The 19,600-nt window shown below is 35.2% G+C and overlaps 3 protein-coding genes and 1 pseudogene across 5 annotated transcripts; 2 read left to right on the plus strand and 2 right to left on the minus strand.

Annotated features, from left to right (window-relative positions):
- Positions 1–173: 173 nt before the first annotated feature.
- LOC104725389 (uncharacterized) lies at positions 174–1,673 on the plus strand. 3 transcript variants are annotated; one of them, XM_087475997.1, is made up of 3 exons: positions 174–308; positions 767–1,091; positions 1,374–1,673. In XM_087475997.1, the coding sequence occupies exons 2-3, from the start codon at positions 860–862 to the stop codon at positions 1,397–1,399; spliced, it is 258 nt and encodes an 85-aa protein (XP_087332123.1). In that variant the 5' UTR covers positions 174–308; positions 767–859; the 3' UTR covers positions 1,400–1,673. The 3 variants fall into 3 exon arrangements, with proteins under 3 accessions (XP_087332123.1, XP_010442354.2, XP_019087187.2); XM_010444052.3 differs by having other exon boundaries at positions 235–359; XM_019231642.2 differs by lacking the exon at positions 174–308 and adding an exon at positions 389–527.
- A 157-nt stretch (positions 1,674–1,830) lies between these two features.
- LOC104725393 (putative histone-arginine methyltransferase 1.4) lies at positions 1,831–5,771 on the plus strand. Its single transcript, XM_010444060.3, has 15 exons — positions 1,831–2,443; positions 2,587–2,652; positions 2,804–2,906; positions 3,065–3,208; positions 3,321–3,424; positions 3,536–3,634; positions 3,718–3,787; positions 3,961–4,057; positions 4,134–4,188; positions 4,309–4,392; positions 4,468–4,545; positions 4,707–4,810; positions 4,930–5,102; positions 5,189–5,325; positions 5,459–5,771. Exons 1-15 carry the CDS (start codon positions 2,246–2,248, stop codon positions 5,531–5,533), a joined length of 1,587 nt encoding a protein of 528 aa, XP_010442362.1. The 5' UTR covers positions 1,831–2,245; the 3' UTR covers positions 5,534–5,771.
- A 23-nt stretch (positions 5,772–5,794) lies between these two features.
- Positions 5,795–13,902, minus strand: LOC104725392 (isoleucine--tRNA ligase, chloroplastic/mitochondrial). Its single transcript, XM_087476675.1, has 22 exons — positions 13,342–13,902; positions 12,641–12,839; positions 12,401–12,555; positions 12,222–12,323; positions 12,036–12,105; positions 11,803–11,915; positions 11,596–11,664; positions 11,371–11,478; positions 10,900–11,044; positions 10,471–10,702; positions 10,087–10,373; positions 9,860–9,996; positions 9,483–9,630; positions 9,260–9,391; positions 9,037–9,165; positions 8,789–8,916; positions 8,528–8,692; positions 8,269–8,394; positions 7,786–7,859; positions 7,426–7,675; positions 6,876–7,055; positions 5,795–6,255 (listed from the first exon to the last, which is right to left on the minus strand). Exons 1-22 carry the CDS (start codon positions 13,420–13,422, stop codon positions 6,013–6,015), a joined length of 3,273 nt encoding a protein of 1,090 aa, XP_087332801.1. The 5' UTR covers positions 13,423–13,902; the 3' UTR covers positions 5,795–6,012.
- A 263-nt stretch (positions 13,903–14,165) lies between these two features.
- On the minus strand, positions 14,166–15,622 carry LOC104725394 (dirigent protein 3-like; annotated as a pseudogene).
- Between the last annotated feature and the right edge of the window lie 3,978 nt (positions 15,623–19,600).

Genomic DNA, 19,600 nt, shown 5'->3' on the forward strand with positions numbered 1-19,600 from the left:
GCTTTAACCATAACTAGACTATATTTGGTCTACAATGGTTCAACCCTCACATCAGATTATAATTGTTTTTTTAGTTTCTTAGATATGTTTGTAATTGTTCCATTCAGTGATACATCGAGTAACCCCAAAAACCGTAAGAATAACAGATCTTTTTAGTTGTTGTCAAAAAAAAAAAAAAAAAAAAAAAAAACAGATCTTTTTAGTTAACAGAAACAAAAAAAGGCTATTAAAATATCTCTTACGTTACGTGTGCCGTCCATAAACCAAATAAAAATTCTTCTGCTGAGTCTTGGGTAGAGAGCATAGAGGTTAGATCCCCAAATCTTGAGTTGGCTTTCTTGAAATTCGAGTCGATCAAGGTTGGATTTTTTGGTTTTGGGTTTTCCCTAAATATCTTCTCTGACCACTCTGTGTGGTCTAAAATCTAAATTATCTATAAAAAAAAATAATACAGGAATTGAAATCTTTGTCAAATTTGGTAATTGGGATTTAACAATTTCCAGCATAAACAGTGAATATATTTACTGGTAATTGCATATAGAATTGCAAATCATTGTCCTTTGAGTTTGGTTTTGAAGTTAGCAAATTAGTGACTATCTCTATAACTCTTTACTGAGTTTTCTTGGTTGAATTAATTTTTCTTGCACATATAGTTCTTGTGAGGATTTGAGATTTGCCTGCTTTTGTATTTCTCCTTGTCTTGTAGTGTCAAAATTGTTTCTTTGTTCTTTCTCTTAAGTTGATTTCTTTGCCAATCTTTAACCAGAGATCCAAGGTGCTGTTGACGTTAGAAGATCGTTCTGTGTGTGAGCTTTTCCGGCCAAGAACTGCTTTAGTGTTATCAACTTTTTTGGAAGAGATGCATCTGTGGCCATCATTGAAACTTCGAAACTCCTTCAAGAGCACTAGCCAGAAGAGATTTCAAAGGATGAACAGTGGCAACCAAAGCCAAAGCAATCAGCAGAAACTCCTTGACGGCGACAACAAAGAATCAGGCAACCCGGAGATTTCATCTGGTGGTGGGTTTGCTCTTGTTTGCAGAGATGTTGCCATGGTTCTTTCTTGCTGCTACTGCTGTTTCTGCTGTGGAGGTGATAAACCTTGTCTACACTTTTTCCCTTTTAACTAGTGATCTCTGGACGAAACTAGGTTGTGTGAAACCTGATCAGCTCTCAGGCATAGAATTTGGATTGTTGATTAAGTTTTAGAAAAAAGATTTTAGCTTCGTATCACTCAAATGGCATCAGTTTAGCATTTCTGCTTATAAAAAAAAAAAAAAAAAAAAAAAAAAAAAAATCATGGTTGAATTTGGATAATTGATTCTTCCTTTTCGATTTCTCTGATTCGGATTCCTTTGATTTTTCTTTTCTCAGCTTGCATTGATGATGAAGAGATTTGATGCAAGATCCTGGTGGAGGAGGAGGATGTGAAAAGATATTATTAGCCTTAGAAAACACCAGTGTCTCAATTTAGAAAATATAGTTTGTGTTAACTTTCCTGAATTCTAGTTTTTACCTTTTGGCAATCAAATTCATATATAGTGTTGGATTTAGAATACACTATATGTCTATATTGTATTGGCTTTCTCAAGTAGACGGGCATGATGTTAAAATTCTACACAACTTTCTGAATTCTATTGTTTTTCTGGTATAATTATTAAACTACATTATACAGTTCATGTGGTCGATTTGATTTTGGTGTTTGAGTTTTCTGCTTGCGTGACGTGTTATGTAAACACAACTAGTAAGACTAGTTTGTGTGTCACACAATATTTTAGTTTTAACACTACGACAAAACTATATAGTAAGATGTTTCAATATGTGTTTCAACAAGGTTTGAGACATTAAAATTCATGTATAAAAAATATGTCTACGATTGTTAAAAGGCTTCAAAGTCAACGTTCATATATGTTTCAGCTTATAAAATTGAAATAGTTCATGTATGGTTTCAGCTTATAAAATTGAAATAGTTCATGTATGTTTCAGCTTGTAATTGTAATAAATCGAATTAAATGTCCGCAGATGGGACTAAGATAGAGGCGCGGGCTGGCCCGTTTGACACACCTACCCCTCACACTTCCTTTGGCCGCTCCTTTTTTTTTTTTTTTTGCTCTCTTCCACTTCTCGTCGGAGCTCGCGAAGAAGCTCTCCTCAGAAATCAAAAACCCTAAAAGTTCCCTTTCGATTCATCCAGACATACAAATACTGTATCTATTATATACATTCGTTGTATTCACAACAAAACAATGGAGGTCCCTTCTCTGAATTATAAGCAGCAGGAGTTCACTTTGGCTTCCGTCACTGATCTCACTTCCCCTGACTCATCATCTCTTTCGTCCTCTTCTGTTGTAGCTACGTTTTCTTGTGTTAATGAAGTCAAGGAACTCCGATTTCAGGAATCTGAATCGTCCGACGGTTTCACTTTTCATCTTAGTTCGACTCAGGTGGTGGTGGTTCTCAAGATTCTATTTTTTTTTAATCTCGTTTTGAAACGTTTCTAAGGTTGATTAAGTGTGTTGGTAGGTTTTTGCGTAATTGGAGCCAGTGTACTCATTTTGTATTGTATTCATATTGTGTTGTTGCTCAGCTGTTCAAGTTGGGGCCGCTTCAGTTCATCTGTGTTTCTGATAGTTCGACTTCTTCTGCAAAAGAGGTGTGTGATACATTTCTTTTGTTCAGTTTCTTCTGAGTGTTATAGAGATTGTTTTCAGGAGATGATTTGATTGACTGTGCATCCTCGGTCTCTATATCGAGTGTGTATCTGATATATAACTTTCTTTTTTTTTTGCTGATTTTTAAACCAGAGACCATTCTCTCGAGGAGTTGTAATAAAATTTAGAGACGACAAGGAAAGCAAGGAATTTTGTGATTCATTTGAGAAATGGACAAAGGATGCTGTTAAGCAAGGTGCCTCTCTCTTAAATTGTTTATGTTTTCTTGTTGTTTCTTGAATGAATCACACAGATTTTCAGATGCACTTGACCGTAGTGATGGGTATATACACTACATTCATGACTGTTGTTTGTGCTCATTCTTTGATGTCCTCCTCCTTCTTTTGCTTCTAGAATCAACCTTACCGAATGGAACAGTTTCGGCTAATAAAAGCAAGTTTGACGATAAGATAGAGGCTGCTTCAGCCAAAATGTATTTCCATTATTATGGACAACTTTTACATCAGCAAAATATGCTACAGGATTATGTGAGGACAGGTAAGATCTTTGGCTTTACATCAGAGATTTGTTTCTGGATTTTTTTTGTTGGTTTGGGAGAATATCCATCAGAAGATGAATATATCTTTGTATGTCATATTGCTTTCTTCAGGTACATATCATGCCGCAGTCATGGAGAACCGTTCGGATTTTGCTGGTCGTGTTGTTGTAGATGTGGGTGCCGGAAGTGGCATTTTGTCATTGTTTGCTGCACTGGTATGCAAAATTTTTATAAACTTTGGGCCGAAAAGTTTTTAGAACTACTATAGATCTGCCTTTTGCTTTTTGTTTTTCTTATAGACGTCCATTATCTTCCCCTTAATTTAGGCTGGTGCCAAGCATGTGTATGCTGTGGAAGCATCAGAAATGGCTGAATATGCCCGTAAGCTGATTGCTGGAAACCCATTGCTTGCTGAACGGATCACAGTTAAGACCCGTAGTCTAGTTTCGCTAGTACATTTTTCCATATACATCCATTTTCTGATGTTCTTTGAGTTGGATAAGTGTAGGTCATCAAGGGAAAGATTGAGGATATTGAGTTGCCTGAGAAGGCTGATGTTTTGATCTCTGAACCAATGGGTATGTGTTTCAGATACGGATTCTTTTAACGTGCTCTTCATGAAAATCAGAATCTTTCAGAAGGCAAATTTTGGTCTGTGAGAAAATAAGTGGAGAAACATCAATACTGATTCAAAGTTTTAGTGATTTGTTTGAAAGCACCTGCCTTATATATAAAATATGTGTGCCTGTAGGCACCCTATTGGTCAATGAGAGGATGCTGGAGACATATGTTATTGCTAGGGACCGATTTCTGTCTCCAAATGGAAAAATGTTTCCAACAGTTGGAAGGTAAAGTTGATCGTTGGATAGTTTTACTTTTCGATCTCATAATCCTCTTCTTTCTCATATAACTTTTTCGCTGTAGGATCCATATGGCACCTTTCGCCGATGAATTCTTATTTGTTGAAATGGCAAATAAGGTACATAATGCACATCTTATCAGGAAAATATATCTAAAATTGCTTACAACATAGAAAGGATTTGAATTCAGTATGTGATGGTTAAAGCTTTCAGTAATTAGGCTTTCTACCTCTATGCAGGCTTTGTTTTGGCAGCAACAGAACTATTATGGAGTTGATTTGACACCTCTATACGTGTCAGCCCACCAGGGTTATTTTTCCCAGGTATATCCTGCTTACACCGGTGAATTGCTGATTAACTTTTTCTCCTCTCACCCTTCATATTCACTGATTTTGTAGCCTGTTGTTGATGCATTTGATCCAAGATTATTGGTGGCTCCCTCAATGTCACATGTGATAGATTTCACTAAGATGACGGTATAACTATTTTTTGTGTGTCAGTTCCACAGTGTTTCCTTTACATTGGACATTTTTCTGTCATTCTTTTCACATCTATGGAATATCTATGTGCAGCCTTCCTTGTTAATTTGGTGAATGACATAATCCAAACTTATTTAGCTTTCAATTCTTTTTGACAGGAAGAACAATTTTACGAGATTGATATCCCATTAAAGTTCACAGCGTCAGTGTGTACTAGAGTGCATGGACTTGCGTGCTGGTTTGACGTCCTCTTTGACGGAAGGTATGAAGCCATAACAGTTTACATATATGTTTTCATCCTTTACTTCAGATTAATATTCCTTTTTTTTCAATCATCAAAGGCATACAATACAAACCTAATTTGCTCTGTCTGTATAACAGCACAGTACAAAGATGGTTCACAACGGCTCCTGGAGCACCAACAACCCATTGGTATCAAATAAGATGTGTTCTCTCGCAGCCTATTCATGTCATGGCAGGGCAAGAGATCACTGGTAGACTTCATTTGGTTGCCCACAGTGCTCAGAGTTACACTATTAATCTAACACTCTCAGGTTAATCTTGCTTTCTTACATCTCTCCTTTGATTCATATCATCTACTTTCGATTTTGTTTCTGATTCTGATTGGCTTTTTAAACAGCTAAAATGTGGGGACCCCGTGCCAATCAAGGTGGAATACTCCAGACATCATCGTGTAAACTCGATCTGAAGGAACCCTATTATAGAATGTCTCAGCCACAAGTATACCCTACACAGGAACCACCAGCTCAGCAGCAAGTAAGTATTTGTTATTGTCTTGACTAAACAATTAAGATATGATCACTGTATAGCACAACTTCAAATAGATTCTTTGAATTTTGCATCTCAGCTTTACAAATTTACAACATGTGTTTACATTTTCTTGGTGTAGGACGACTTTCATATACAGAGCGATGACTTGGACGAAGTAGAGTTACTACAACATAACGCAAACGCTCAGCTCTAGAAATAGAACTAGAACAAAATCCTTGTAGTTCCATCCATGTTTTTATACTCTGTGTGTTTGGTTCCTACGTTAGCTCCGACCCATAATTTTCAGACATTAAATCTTGGGTAGTCCATGTCTGGTTCGACTCTATTTGAACTATGTAGCTTCGATCCTCTCTTAAGAAGCACACGCAAATGATTCTGTTCTTTTGGTTGTATAACCAGGTTAAATAGAGTTTCCTGGTTATTTACAACTATCTTCGTGTGTCATGCCAACAGATTCCCAAAAGGTTTCATTTTAGAATTTATGTGCATGTTCTTACATTGCAATTATTAAAATAAATGAGTAATTTGGAGTTGTTTTACAAATCCGCAATGTTTCTGGTTTAATAGAGATCAACTAGAATCTATTGACTTCTGCAACAAAAATGAATTGGAGTATGTGCAAATAGTGCAATGGGCAAAAGAAACTTGTACAGTATAGAGCAAATTTCAAGCTCAGCTGATTACGGCTGCAACTGCAGGCTCAGGTGGATTAGCAACAATGACATTGAAGCAGCGTCCACAGAGAGTAGGATGGTCGGAGAACGACCCGACCTGGCCCGAGTAGTTCCAGCACCTCTCGCACTTGGACCCCTCAGCTCGTGACACACCAATCCAGACTTTGTTTTCTCCCTCCACATACTCTCCTGTGTGTTGTACACTGCTTACTATCTCATTCATTGACGACAATACCTCAACCTGTATACACATCCACAACGGTTTCATAGCTAGTCTCATAGAAATGCACTCACTATGATCGAATCTCAACTTATATAAAAAAATTGTGTATATAATAATGAGGAATGCCAGATGAATCATTATAACCTGTATAACAAAATGCTGTAATCTTTTGATCCATATGTTTCCTCATTCATACCTATCCCTTATGCATATTGGGGCTTTCGAGAATATCTTCCATAGATCTAATCCCTACATGTATCTACTGCTATAAAAGTACTCTTCCTTATATCTTATAAACATTCAGCATTTCTCTTTTGGTCGCAATCCTATATCTACGATACTTGTGCAAAAAGGACCCTACCCTACACATCAAAATCTGAGTAGAATGAACCAGGCTGGATCAAAATAAAATTTCGCTTTGTGCCTAATCCTGTTTACTCTAAAACATTTTACTTTGCTTGTATCTAATGAATCCTATTGAGTAACTATAATGATCAAGTGAGCCTAATTGTAGTTTGGCGACCTGAACCTTACATAGAAAACCCCAGGGGTATCTGTTGATGGCAGTAAAGGGTTTTAATTTATCTTGAATTATAACTGGAAGATGGATTTTGCACATAAGTAGGTCTAGTGCTTACTTGTGATGTTATGAATATGCGTTGCAGAGTGTCAGCTTCGTTCTTTGCTTCACTCATCTCTAGTAATTTTGTAGCCATGCCTGCATCTGCAGTATGCAGATACACCTTTGCTTCTAAACTGGAACCAATCATTTTCTCATTACGTGCGAGCTCCAGCACTTTGTTCACCTCGGTCCTTAACTGTCACACAAACACCATAAGCATTTTTAAGATCCTCGCTACATAACATGCATCAAGTACATGTCGTCTGAGGAAGAATCGGCCAGTAAAAAAAAACTAAAAGGTTCTTCCAGAGAACTTCGTTCAAAAAAAAAAAAAAAAAAAAAAAAAATCTTCCAGAGAACTTTCGATAATGCAATCATAAGAACTGACTACACGATCAATTTGACATAACATCGAGTAAAATTTCTGATATTGCGTAACATTTCACTGACTTCATCACCACTCAGTTGCTAAGGAACTCTATTACTTTAATTATAAGTAGAGAAGAGAGTATAAAGATGCGAAAATTTCTGTGCGTAACAGCTATGATTTAGGGGAGCTTTGGTACCTCGAGAAGCCTTTGCCAGAAGAGAACATCTTCAGCAGGAAATGAAAGCCATTGTTCATTCAGTGTAGGCCATTTAAGTTCGAAGACAAATTCTGATGCAGAGCCATCTTCATTTCTGTACTCAAATGGAAGATTCTGCCAGACATCTTCCGCTAGGTGAGGTACTATCGGAGCAATCACTCTCAATATGGATAACAAATGTGTTGAAAGAACTGTTTGACAGCTTCTTCTGGTAAAACTTGAAGTTCCCCTGAGAAAAAGTATTTTTGGTCCAGATTACCTTGTGTACCACAGACATATTAAGAAAAGTTCTACAAAGGTTGCAGCAAATATCAACCTAAAAGAAGATGGAAAACTTACCCAGTATACAGTCTATCTTTAGCAATATCGAAGTAGAAATTTGACAGATCAACAATTGTGAATCGTTGTATGAACTGAAATAAAGAAAGCTCATTGAGTAACACAGATGATCTAAAACATGAAATTCAGCCTCCTGAGGTTCAGCCATCCATTGCAAATACATCAACCCCACTCTCACCTCAATGTACAGTAAGTAATTGGTGAACTTAAGTTCCTTAGATATGTTCAAACTTCTAATTAATAAACTAACTCTTGTAACGGTAATCTATGTCTGTTTTCCGTCACAGGCAAAGAAATACATACAAAAATAATGTAGATCATTTAGTGGCTCCCTGTTTTTAAGCTAATGTGGCCATTCTCCATATCAAAATTAAGAAAATAAAATAAATTGGCACAGTCAGGAAACGTGACACGTCTAAAGAGACTACTTTGCAGGTACTGACCAGTTCAACTTTACCAAAATAAGATGGAGAGGTCTGGTACCTGGAATATTTTAAAGAACTGGTAGTTCTCGTAACATTCTTGTATGTTCTTTACTACATTCTCAAGCTGAAAGAGAGCATGCTGATCAATGATAGGTAAATCCTGGTAGGGAACAGCATTATCAACCTACAAACCGCCACAACTTAATATTAAAGGATTCTCACCGACGTCAGGATATAAAACACAATCAAGAAATCTTGAAAAGTAGGGAAAGAAAAGGAAACACTACTCTATGTAAAGCTAAGAGTTCAAAACCTACTCTCCAATCATGAAGATTGCCCAAGAGATATCGTAATGTTCCCCTCAACTTCCTATATATATCAGACATTTGACGAAGAATCTGTGGACCTATCAGTACATCCCCTGTGTAATCTACACTAGAAACCCAAAGACGCATAACATCAGCTCCATAAGCAGGTGCATCCTGGCATAATAAGACAAACCCTTGTCAGGAAACAGATTTGTTAGATAATGAAGATGTTTTTAAACAATAGTATTGGTTTCTATACCAGCGACGAACCTTTGAATTTTTCCCTCCTTCAATGACCAAACGTGGGTCCACTACGTTACCTAGAGACTTGCTCATTTTCATACCCTTCTCATCCAATACAAATCCATGTGTTATAACAGCTGAATAAGGGGCTTTTCCTATACAATCATGCAAAATGTGAAAGAAAATAAAATGAAAAGCCACTTTACACCAAGAAAGCTAAAACATGTCGAATAATCTCAATTAAGAAGGCAATCATCATGGTGTGCAATTATCACCTTGTGTTGCAATGCTTGTTAACAAAGAACTCTGGAACCACCCACGATGCTGATCTGTTCCTTCTAGATACACATCTGCAGGGAAAGTAAGACCCTCACGTTTCCCCAATACACCAGCCCAAGAAGATCCTGACATACAGATGAAAAAGAAAGTGATGTAAAGTAGTTGTTGAGTGCTTTGTACGACTATCTGATTTTAATTATGTTTCTTTTATCATTGTACCTGAGTCAAACCAGACGTCCATTGTATCAGTCCCCTTTTCATAATCAGCTGCTTTATCACGATAACTCTCAGGAAGTAGGTCTTCCACTGACATATACCACCACGCGTCACTACCCTTTTGGGAAATTATGGCTGCCAGACAAAGTATTCAAATAAGGTTACAGAAAACACAGCCACTAAATAATAACCAATAAAGAGACCATACCCTCTTATAGGCCCTTACATTTAACATGGTTAATTGTCTCTTCATTCATGAGGGGTTCTTTCGTCTTAACATGATAAAAGGCAGGGATAGGGACACCCCATGTCCTTTGTCTCGAGATGCACCAATCAGATCGACTGGAAGTCATGGCAGATATTCTGTTTACTGCCTGAATGACAAATTGCCAAAATATAACAGGTGCCAAATTAAACTCCAAACAACACAAGGAAGATGCTTAGTCAAGCAGTATGATATCATGTCAACATTGAGAAAATAGAAGAGCAAGGTGTATCAGATCATGTGGTTCATGTTCTGTGAGTCTCCTTTCACAGTTAACATCCACACATGATACTCAAGAAATGTAAACTCATAAACTCTATATGTGTTCAAATTGGTACCTGATGTGGTATCCATTTTACATTGTTGATTGCATCCATAGTGGCCGTGCGAAAACCCTCGACCGATGCAAACCACTGCTCAGTCGCTCTAAATATCGTAGGTTTCTTAGTTCGCCAATCATATGGGTATTTATGAGCTGCATGGCAAAGAAGGAAATTAAATCATGAGACTCTGAAGCAAATGTTTCCTCAAATGGTTCCTCAGAAAGCATCTGAATCAAACTCACCATACGATTCTTCCATGACCAAAGACATATTCTCATCCAGGTAACTGACAACAGCACTATTCCCTTCTCCAAGGACAGAGAGCCCTCTAAACTGTCCAGCTTCCTCAGTGAACTTTCCTTCATCATCTACTGGAGAGACAAGAGGCAGCCCATACTTCAGGCCGGTTGCATAATCCTCCTGACCATGACCAGGGGCAGTGTGGACCAACCCTGTTCCTGATTCCGTAGTTATGTAATCACCCCCTATAACGACTGGACAGTCCCTGTTATCAATTGGATGTGTGTACCTACAACCATGATGACAGAGCATAAACTAAGGGATTCAATTTATAGCATCACATACAAAACTGAAATTCCTATTTATTCTCTAACTTAGAATTTTACCTGCAGTTTTCAAGATCTGAACCAAGGAATGTTTTATTTATGATAAGCTTCACACCCCATTTCGCTTCTAATGCTGGCACAAGGTCGGTTGCTACAATCACGAAAAGCTTTTGTTTATTCTTTAGAACCTTCCCAGACATTTTCTTTTTGTTGCCTGTCACAACAGATTCCTCTTCTGAGAATGACTGCACTTCCACAACAGAGTACTGAAGCTTCGCATTCACCGCGACAGCTGAAAGTTAGACAAGAATTAAAGGAAGAAGAGTCGCTAAATGTGCTTAATTGCTTATATAGCATTCAAATATAGAAAACCAAACAAAAAAAAAAGTAGTTATCAATTTGAAAGTTGAGAGAAACATATACTAATTTGGAGAACAAATGTGAGAAAGAACGGATACAAAGTAAACATATACTAATATATCGCCTCACCAGCATTGGCTGGCATAGTCCAAGGTGTAGTTGTCCATACTGCCAAGCAAATATTAGGGATAAACTCATCTAAAAGGCTTGTTTTTGCTCCGCCAACCAATTTGAAAATAGCATATATGCTTTTGGAAATATGACCCTCCGGATACTACACATATCAGCAGATACAGGTGGGACTGATATCAGATAACAAGGTAAAGTGTGGAATCGTCAAAACATTATTTCATGAAAGCAGCATGCGTTAAGAACAGGAACAGATGACTACAAAACCAGCGTTTATTAAGGATAAAAAGAACTACTCTCGGTCTAATGGACAATAGATCACATTATGATAAAATGTCAACAGCAGTAAGAAAAAGAATGGGAAGACTGGTATGGGTTTAGGAGACTTTAAATGTTTCTCTGAGCTGGCCATATTATTATTATTATTATTATTCTTAGATTAGTTGAGAAGAAAAGGGGAGTCAAGTTAACCTCTAGTTCAGCTTCTGCAAGAGCAGTCCGAGATGAAGGGCTCCAGTGAACTGGCTTCCTACCTCTATAGATGTACCCTTTCAAGGCCATCTGGCCAAATACTTCAACCTACAATATACGATAAAAAGATATGTTGAATTTATCAGGCTTTGAAGAACTCTACTAATAATCATCTTCTACATGGATAATTAATCCAGTACATAATGTTGGAGGTGAGACCATTACCTGGGCAGCTTCATATTCCGGATCAAGAGTTAGATAAGGATGGTTCCAGTCTGCCCATACTCCAAACCGCTGTAAACATCAAGCATTATGTCAGATAAGCTAAATGTTAATGGAATACCGAACAAAATATCTTTCGTAGTTATAATGTCCTCAGAGATCTAAAAGTGCATTCAAACCAAGAACTCAGATATGAAGCTTGATAGCCACCTTAAATGATTCCATTTGTGTTTTGACTGTTGCTTTTGCAAATTTCGCTGCCTTTGCCCTTAATTTTAACGGTGTAAGTTCCTTTCTCACTTCCTGATCTAGGGACTGCAGAACTGAAATATTTGATGGTTACAGCCAAATTATTCAGGCAAATAACTAACTGGAACATAACAAAAGCAGAGTTCCTTTCTGTTTCTAATAACGCAAAGGTCCATAAACTATTATGTACTTGCCTTTCAACTCAATTGGGAGGCCATGGCAATCCCAGCCAGGAACGTACTGAACTTTATAGTTTTGGAGCAGCTGCATGAAGCAGATAATGTGATGAGAATTGAGAAGAACTCCTCTATTGGACGTAAGCAAAGATAGAGAAGCCATACGGAGAGTAAATCGATGTCCAAGTCAGGAAAGGAGAATACCTTATAACGATTAATGATATCTTTCAGTATCTTGTTAAGAGCATGACCCATATGCAGGTCACCATTGGCATAAGGAGGACCATCATGAAGAATGAAACTCCCCTGAAATTGCAACTAAATTATCAGACACCAATTTCTCAAAGCAAAGTTGATGTAGGAAAAAATCTTGAGAATCTTACTCCATTGTTATTATCAGAAACTCTCTTGAAGACCTGGTGCTCTTCCCACAACTTCTGGAGTTCAGGTTCCCTTGTCAAAGAATTCGCTCTCATACCAAAACCTGTCTTCGGCAAATCAACTGTGTGCTTGTACTTTCCATCTTCTTGCTTTTCCCCTAACCAAACACAGTGGTAAATGAGTGTCACATTGCATACGAGAATAGCAGTATTAGGAAAAGTACAAGTTGTGAGATGCAAAACCTTCAGATGCTTTCTTTGCTGCCATAACAGGCCCACGAGACCTTCGCTTTGATGAATGACCAAACTCATTGTTTGGTTCAGTTGAATACCGTGAAACATATAGGAACGAAAAAGCCTTGACGGAAGAACTTCCCTTGGCAAGAAAAGAATCCAAGGGCGTGTTTCTCCTTAAATTAGAAGAACTTCTACCTGACAATACCTGAACGGGGACAAAACCACATCTCAAAAAACTATTTCAACGCAAAATTGTCAACAAGACGAATATGATATAGGTGAAGTAGTTTTTTTCCAAGAAAGAAAACACATTTTTTGCTAAAGAAAGAAGAGAGCTTTGGTTAATAAAAGGGCTCTAAGCATTACGGAGGACACATGTGAGCACTTCATGAGATGCACAGTTACTTGTAATGGATAAAAAAGTCAACCCAGAAGCCTCTGAAATTTTATCGAACAACTGGTGTGCAATAGTAAACGTTAAGAACCCCAATCTAGACAAAAGTATTTATCCTTCCCACAACAAAAATTAAAAAAAAGAGAACTACATTAACGAATCCCACAAACCCGAAATTGCAATTGCCACGATAAGAAGGACCAATTCGAAGATAAATGTATCCTAAAAAATCGAACTTGAAAGAAAGGCCATCACTTTCTCAGTACTCAAAAAACACATATATGGTAGTAAACATTTTATACATTTCACATACTCTGTAAGATGAAGACTGAACCATCGCCATGGCAGCAGCTTCCCTGGGATTTCCCGCAAAGGATTTGAAGAAAGACGACATCTTCTATACCTTTCACTCTCTGTTGGTTCTATCTCTCAGAGCTCATTTTGACGATATCGGCCAAACAAGAGTGGGAGAAGGAAGGAAGAAGACTAATGTCGCCAAACGCAGGAAGCTTATGTGTATTATCTGTGTGGATAAACTGAAACTTTGAAACTAAAAAAACCAAAACCTCAGAACTCCTTTTGTTTTTTTGGGGTTTATCCGTTAAAAATCCCTAAATCTCTTGTTTTTAAATATTAAACCCCTTTTCTTCACTCTAATAATATTATTTAAAAGAGAATTTACAAAACAGAAAAAAAAAAAAAAATGTGAAAATATATAATTATTTGCTAAAAACAGAAGAAAACATGAGAAGAGAAAAAAATAAAATTGATAAAGAGAGTAAGAGAAGCTCTTTGTATGCTTTGATTCGTTCGATACTTCAACTGAATTGTGATTTTACAATGAAAAAACTATAGTGTATATTAGTACGTGGATTGTGGAGGTAAAAAGATAAGGTATAGTTATACTATGAGTTAATGGGCATCCATAGGAAGAGTTATGTATACAAAAGCGAATGCATTGCATTTGCCTTTGCAAGTTGCAAAAGTGAACCATAAACATTTGTATTTACTATATATTAAACTTTCTCCGAAAATTTTCATCCCGGTGCAAGACGTAACACAGGTTATTTCGGATATATAAGTTAAAAGTTTAAATAAATAAAAAAATGGATGAAGAAATCAAAAAGAAAAGAAGTGCATCAAATCAAGCCGGTATATATTGTTAGGGATCATCATTAACGCAAGACGTAACAATTATACTCAACAGTAGCATCACCAGTCTTGTGATCGAGCCACTTGGTCCGAGCCTTGACATATCCTCTAGCGAACCGGAACATTCCACTGCCTCCAACCACTGGCATCTCCGTAATTGATATGATTCTTCCAATGAATCGACGCTCTAAAATACGTAGACTGATAATCGTAGAACTTCGAAGGCTCGCGAAGCTGAATGATAAGGCGTGAGATGAACCCAAAATTCCTTATGCCCTAAACTCTCTTAAAACAAACCAAACAAAGCAAGGCGGTGGAACTTTAGATAGAAGCTTCGCAGGGACAGATGATAAGGCGTGAGACGAATCCCGAAAATCCTTGTGCCATAGACTCTCTTATAACTACTCTTCAACTCTCAGCTAATGAATAACAACGTCAAGTGCGGTGGAATCACTTGGTATACCGAAAACTCTTTGATGTAACCCACCAATGAGAAAGAACAAGTTCTAAAGGAACAAAGTAGTTTACCACTCTCAAATAAAAGATAAAAGATATCTTGATTGATTGATGTTTCTCAAATGAGATGACATGTGTTTATATAGGGATAAGAAACTTGGTAACAAAGCAAAGTATTTCTTGAAACTAAAAAGACAATAAAGATAGTAAGTTGAATGAAGACCCAACTCTTGGTGCATGTTCTTTTCCCAAGGTGACTTGAATTTAATTTTCGTCACTCCTCTTTGACCACAAAAAGTTATTATTTTGGGCTTTCTTGGGTTTGTATTAGGCTCAAAGTGGGCTGGACATGTTCTCTTTGCTCCAAATATCTTCAAATATCAACTGAACATCTCTAACAAGTTGTTTGGTCGTTGCCCTTGTCATTGGTCCAATGGATATAAGCATAGCATCCTCAGTAACAAGATCATCCTTTGCTTCCCGTTATCATATCACAAACCCTTGACATCACTACGTTCCGCCCAAGAATAGTTATGCTTCTCTCATTGTGCATGTTTCCCTGTCTTAAAAGCAAAGTTCATAGCCATCAAGAACCCTAGCTCCTTTTGGTCTGCTCCGGCGTACATCCCTTGCGCTTGGCCCACCACAATCGAGTTAATAGGCACATCTGATGTTAAAGCATTGTCGATCATGGTCATTGATCCAAAGAATGACTGAATGAGGAAGTTGAGTAGTTCGGAACCGGTCGATGGATCATGATGGAGCTTGGGTTTCGACCACTTAAAATTTCGTGCCAATAGCACGGAGATGTGTGATTTTTCTTTTTTACCGAGGCCATGATGGAGGTGTTTTCGACTAACTCTTCTTGCGAAGTCTTCACCGTTTTTTCCAGCGGAGGCAACGGTGATGGCGAGGAGGAGGATTTGTGCCGCGAGGATGAGAATGAGCTTTGCCATGTTACTTTTTTGGTGGTACTTTGTTTTATTTGTAGTTGATATAGTTTGGGTAAAATGTGGATGTATATATCTGCAACCTGTATGCTATATACTATAAAAGATAAGATAACGAGTGTGTATATATATATAGAAAAAGGCGTGTTATTTGAGAAATCTTCCAGAAACTAAAGTAAGTTTGTAATTATTTGATGTTGTTGGGTGAATGAAGTTTGATATATTGTATTTTATGGCGGAAGTTACAATATTTTCAATCAATATCAGTTTCTAAAATTGTAATTGGCAGAATATTTAGATGAATACAAATGAGAGTTTTTTTAATTCCTTTACGGCTTTGCCATGGAGTTTTTTTTTATTGATTTCAAAAAAAAAATAACAATACCTAAAATGAATTTCATATACTTTGTTGGAAAAAAAAATTGTGTGATAGAATTTTAATTTTACAACTTTTATTATTAATACTAGATTAAGACCCGTGCTACAGCACGGGTTGAAATTCCTTTTATTTATATTGTAATTTTTATATAAAATATAATTTATGTGCTTGTTTTTGTAAATTGTTGTGAATAAAACATTATACAGTAAAATCATATGCTAAATATGAGGACTTGAAATTTTTTAAGATTTCTTATGATTGTTCTGCGGATTAGCTTAAATTTTTTGAAATTTATCAAATCAATCATAATAAACATTATTTATGTTATTTTGATATATAGTTTGTTACTATAATCAAAAATCACTCATAATCTGCGGAAGAGTGATTAATTTTTGAGATTGTGTTGTCTATATATGGTTAGTTAAATATTCTGTGGAGATTTTTTTTTTTTTTTGAATATCCTTTGTAAGAGGATCTGAAATCTAGATTTAACTAATAATTACAACATATATCTTATTATATAAAGTTGGGTTTTCAAAGTTAGCCATTAACACACAATCATGACACGTGTCAAGTATACTGATGATATGTTGACATGTGTCAAAAATTATTATTTTTAAAAACTGCTAATTAAGATAATAGCATTAAATTTACATAAAATTTACAAATTTATATCTAAAAAGAAATTGAATTCTTAAATCAAAAAGGAAAATTAACAAGCTAACAAATTTTTCATTGTACGCTAATTTTATTATACGTGTTTTCTCAATTAGATTTTGACATGTATAAACAAAAAAATAATTCATTAAACATGTATATTATTATTAATCAATAAATAGAGAATAACAAATCTAAAAAAAATAACATAATTTATGTCAAAAGAATTATTATTTTTGAAACGTAATAGGACAGCTAATTAAAAAAATAACATTATATCTACATAAATTTACATGTTTATATCGAAAGCTTTTGATATTTGAGTTTTTCTGATATAATTTTGCTTATTTATTGTGGGTCTTTGATTCGTGCAGGTTCTTCAATGGAAGCTACATGATCGAGTAATTGAGAAGCGATTTTGAAATTTGGGAAGTTAGAACGGTAAACCGTTTTAAAATTGGTTTCAAACCGGATTTATGTGTTTTTTTTATCGGATTTGGTTCGTAAACCGTTTAAACCCAGATATATAGAGAAATATATGAGACCTTTTGATTCAGGTAGAAATAAGTTGAGAACTTACGATTCGAGAATATTTGAGATGAGGTCATAGTTCTAAGTAATTTTGGTACAATGCGATACTTCTGAGGAGTAAATAGGTCATTGATCTTTTAACGTGATTTTGACATATGTCATGTTTTGGACTGTTTATAAAGTTTTTATTTTGTATATTTGAATTATCTAAGACTTATATCTACCATCATGATTATAATTTTTAAATTTTTATTTCTATTATGTTATATTAAATTTCTTTCAATTTCTCAATAAAAAACTTTTATTGGGTTGGTCATAAAATCATTGTACTCGAGTAGATAATTTTCACACGTTGTTCATCCAAAATATCTTTGGAGTAAAAAAATTCATGAGTAAAAAAATTATGTCACAAAACAATTTTAGTAATTATAAGAACTTTAATTATGCCAAAGTAAAGCAACATAAAATTTGTTTAATTTGTTTAAAAAACATTTTAGGTGGTGATAAAGAGCATACTTTAACAATAAAATAATTTTGAGTGTAAGAGCATATTTTTTAATGGTAAAACATACAGTAAAATTGTACTTAGTTATTATTTATATGTTATTTTGATGAATTCTTTGCATGTAAAATATTTTGTAATAAGTTGTGAAATATTTTTGAAATTTGAAAATAATAATATTTGTAATGATGAGTATTTGGCAAAAGTTTTGGTGTGGTATAATTTAGCTTTAGATTATTGTAATAATTGTTATAATATATCTAAAATATAAAAATATAAATAAGTGTATGAAGGTAAATACAAATATGATTTTTTTCTCTAACTAAAATTATTAAAATATTTACTTCATGAAATAAAAAATAATTTTATATTTTAAAAAATTGTTTATCGTTTAAGATTTATTTTTTTCAACAATTTTAAAACACCCACATTGTGCATGCCTTTATCTAGTATAATCTATTGTCTACTTCCGTTTTATTATCAAGGGAATTTACCTTTACTCTTATCAGTTAAGTTTGTATATCAGATCATACAATTTGGGCTCACTTTACCAACAACTAGCATGGCACGATGGAAGAAAAAGGTCGGAAGAAATTGTTTTATAGTTGTCTTCGAACTGTTATATATGGATCCAATCATCGTCGAATTACTTTGGCTATTATAGCCTGGAGGATCTTCTCTAGAACCAATCCATGAGACAAAGCTCGTCTAAACTAACTATAGACATTGCAATAATTCTTCTAAGCTAATTAGCGATATTTAACCTAGTTCATACAAAAAGACAATATTTTAAAAAACAATTACTTCATTTTTATATAATTGATACATATTTATTATTTAAAATATTACATTAATATTAATCTCATAAATGAAGTAATAGAGCTGCTTATTTCATTTCTAAAATTTTTCTTATACACATAATATTAAGTATTCTTTATTATTTTATTATTATTATTATTATTATTCTTTATTATTATTATTATTATTATTATTGTTTATGATTGAATTAAAAACGATAAAACTGAATTGTCTAAACACTCCACCACAAAAAGCATTAATTACTCTGATCAAAATATGGTAAATTCGAATGTGATATAATTCTTAGAACCAACTAAACATTTTTCCAGTTTAACATTTTGTATATTATAATTTGTAAAAATAATAATAACATCTTCTTATTGAAGAAGCCAAAAGCACTTATAAGGTCAAAAAAATTTAGCCGAAGAGTAGCATAGTCTGTTCAAGGTTGGCAATATATATCAACAGATTAACAGTCATTTGGTATGAAGTGACAAAATGTCTTTAATACTTAAATTAGGTTTGAGGTTAGTTTTAATTTGTTAAAAGTTTGAATGTCTCTTAGGAATCAAGATTTCTGGGTTTATATCTATGGTAAAGCAATATATACGAGGTTGCGACATTTGACATATATTGGAGTTAAAGCGTTCATCAATTTTTTACATGTATTTTGTTTCCAAACTGCAAATCATGTCATATATATATATATATATATTTTACTATGAATGTTAATATCATTGAGAAATGAAAAAGTTTGGCTTTTACAGAGGAAAGTCCTTAGACCTTGAACTTTGGCAAAAAGAATAAAAACAAGATTACAAGATTGGGAAAACTCTAAGTGAGTTCTTTAAATCCATCGCTGCATCAAATTGCGGAAACGCTTTCGGTGTTGTTGTGCGGTGATGATGTTTCTTACCTCCTTATGAATAATCTTGAAAGTTGTGGTCGGAGGTATTGAGACTTGGTTGTGGATCAGGTTGTTGCGCTGCTTCTAGATGTGGTATATCGTTGCTTGTGAGACGAGTTTACGCAAGAGAGACGGCGAATTTGGATCGATTCTTGAGAGTACCAGTCGCCATATCTCGGAAGCGAAGAAGCAGGTAAAGAAGAGGTGATCTCGAGACCCCAAGTCTAAAGAACAGAGACT

The sequence above is a fragment of the Camelina sativa genome, chromosome 11 (assembly GCF_030686135.1).
Source record: "Camelina sativa cultivar CO46 ecotype springtype chromosome 11, ASM3068613v1".
Taxonomy (NCBI): Eukaryota; Viridiplantae; Streptophyta; class Magnoliopsida; order Brassicales; family Brassicaceae; genus Camelina; species Camelina sativa.

Bases quoted from the DNA above. Each gene is read 5' to 3' on its own strand.
- LOC104725389 (XM_087475997.1), top strand. From the start codon at position 860: ATGCATCTGTGGCCATCATTGAAACTTCGAAACTCCTTCAAGAGCACT. The intron at 1,092-1,373 runs GTGATAAACCTT...TTCTTTTCTCAG, and splicing joins CTGCTGTTTCTGCTGTGGAG to CTTGCATTGATGATGAAGAG.
- LOC104725393 (XM_010444060.3), top strand. From the start codon at position 2,246: ATGGAGGTCCCTTCTCTGAATTATAAGCAGCAGGAGTTCACTTTGGCT. The intron at 3,209-3,320 runs GTAAGATCTTTG...TGCTTTCTTCAG, and splicing joins ACAGGATTATGTGAGGACAG to GTACATATCATGCCGCAGTC. The intron at 5,326-5,458 runs GTAAGTATTTGT...TTCTTGGTGTAG, and splicing joins AACCACCAGCTCAGCAGCAA to GACGACTTTCATATACAGAG.
- LOC104725392 (XM_087476675.1), bottom strand. From the start codon at position 13,422: ATGTCGTCTTTCTTCAAATCCTTTGCGGGAAATCCCAGGGAAGCTGCT. The intron at 8,693-8,788 runs GTTCGTCGCTGG...TTATTATGCCAG, and splicing joins AAGGAGGGAAAAATTCAAAG to GATGCACCTGCTTATGGAGC. The intron at 7,676-7,785 runs GTAAGTTTTCCA...ACTTTTTCTCAG, and splicing joins AAAGATAGACTGTATACTGG to GGGAACTTCAAGTTTTACCA.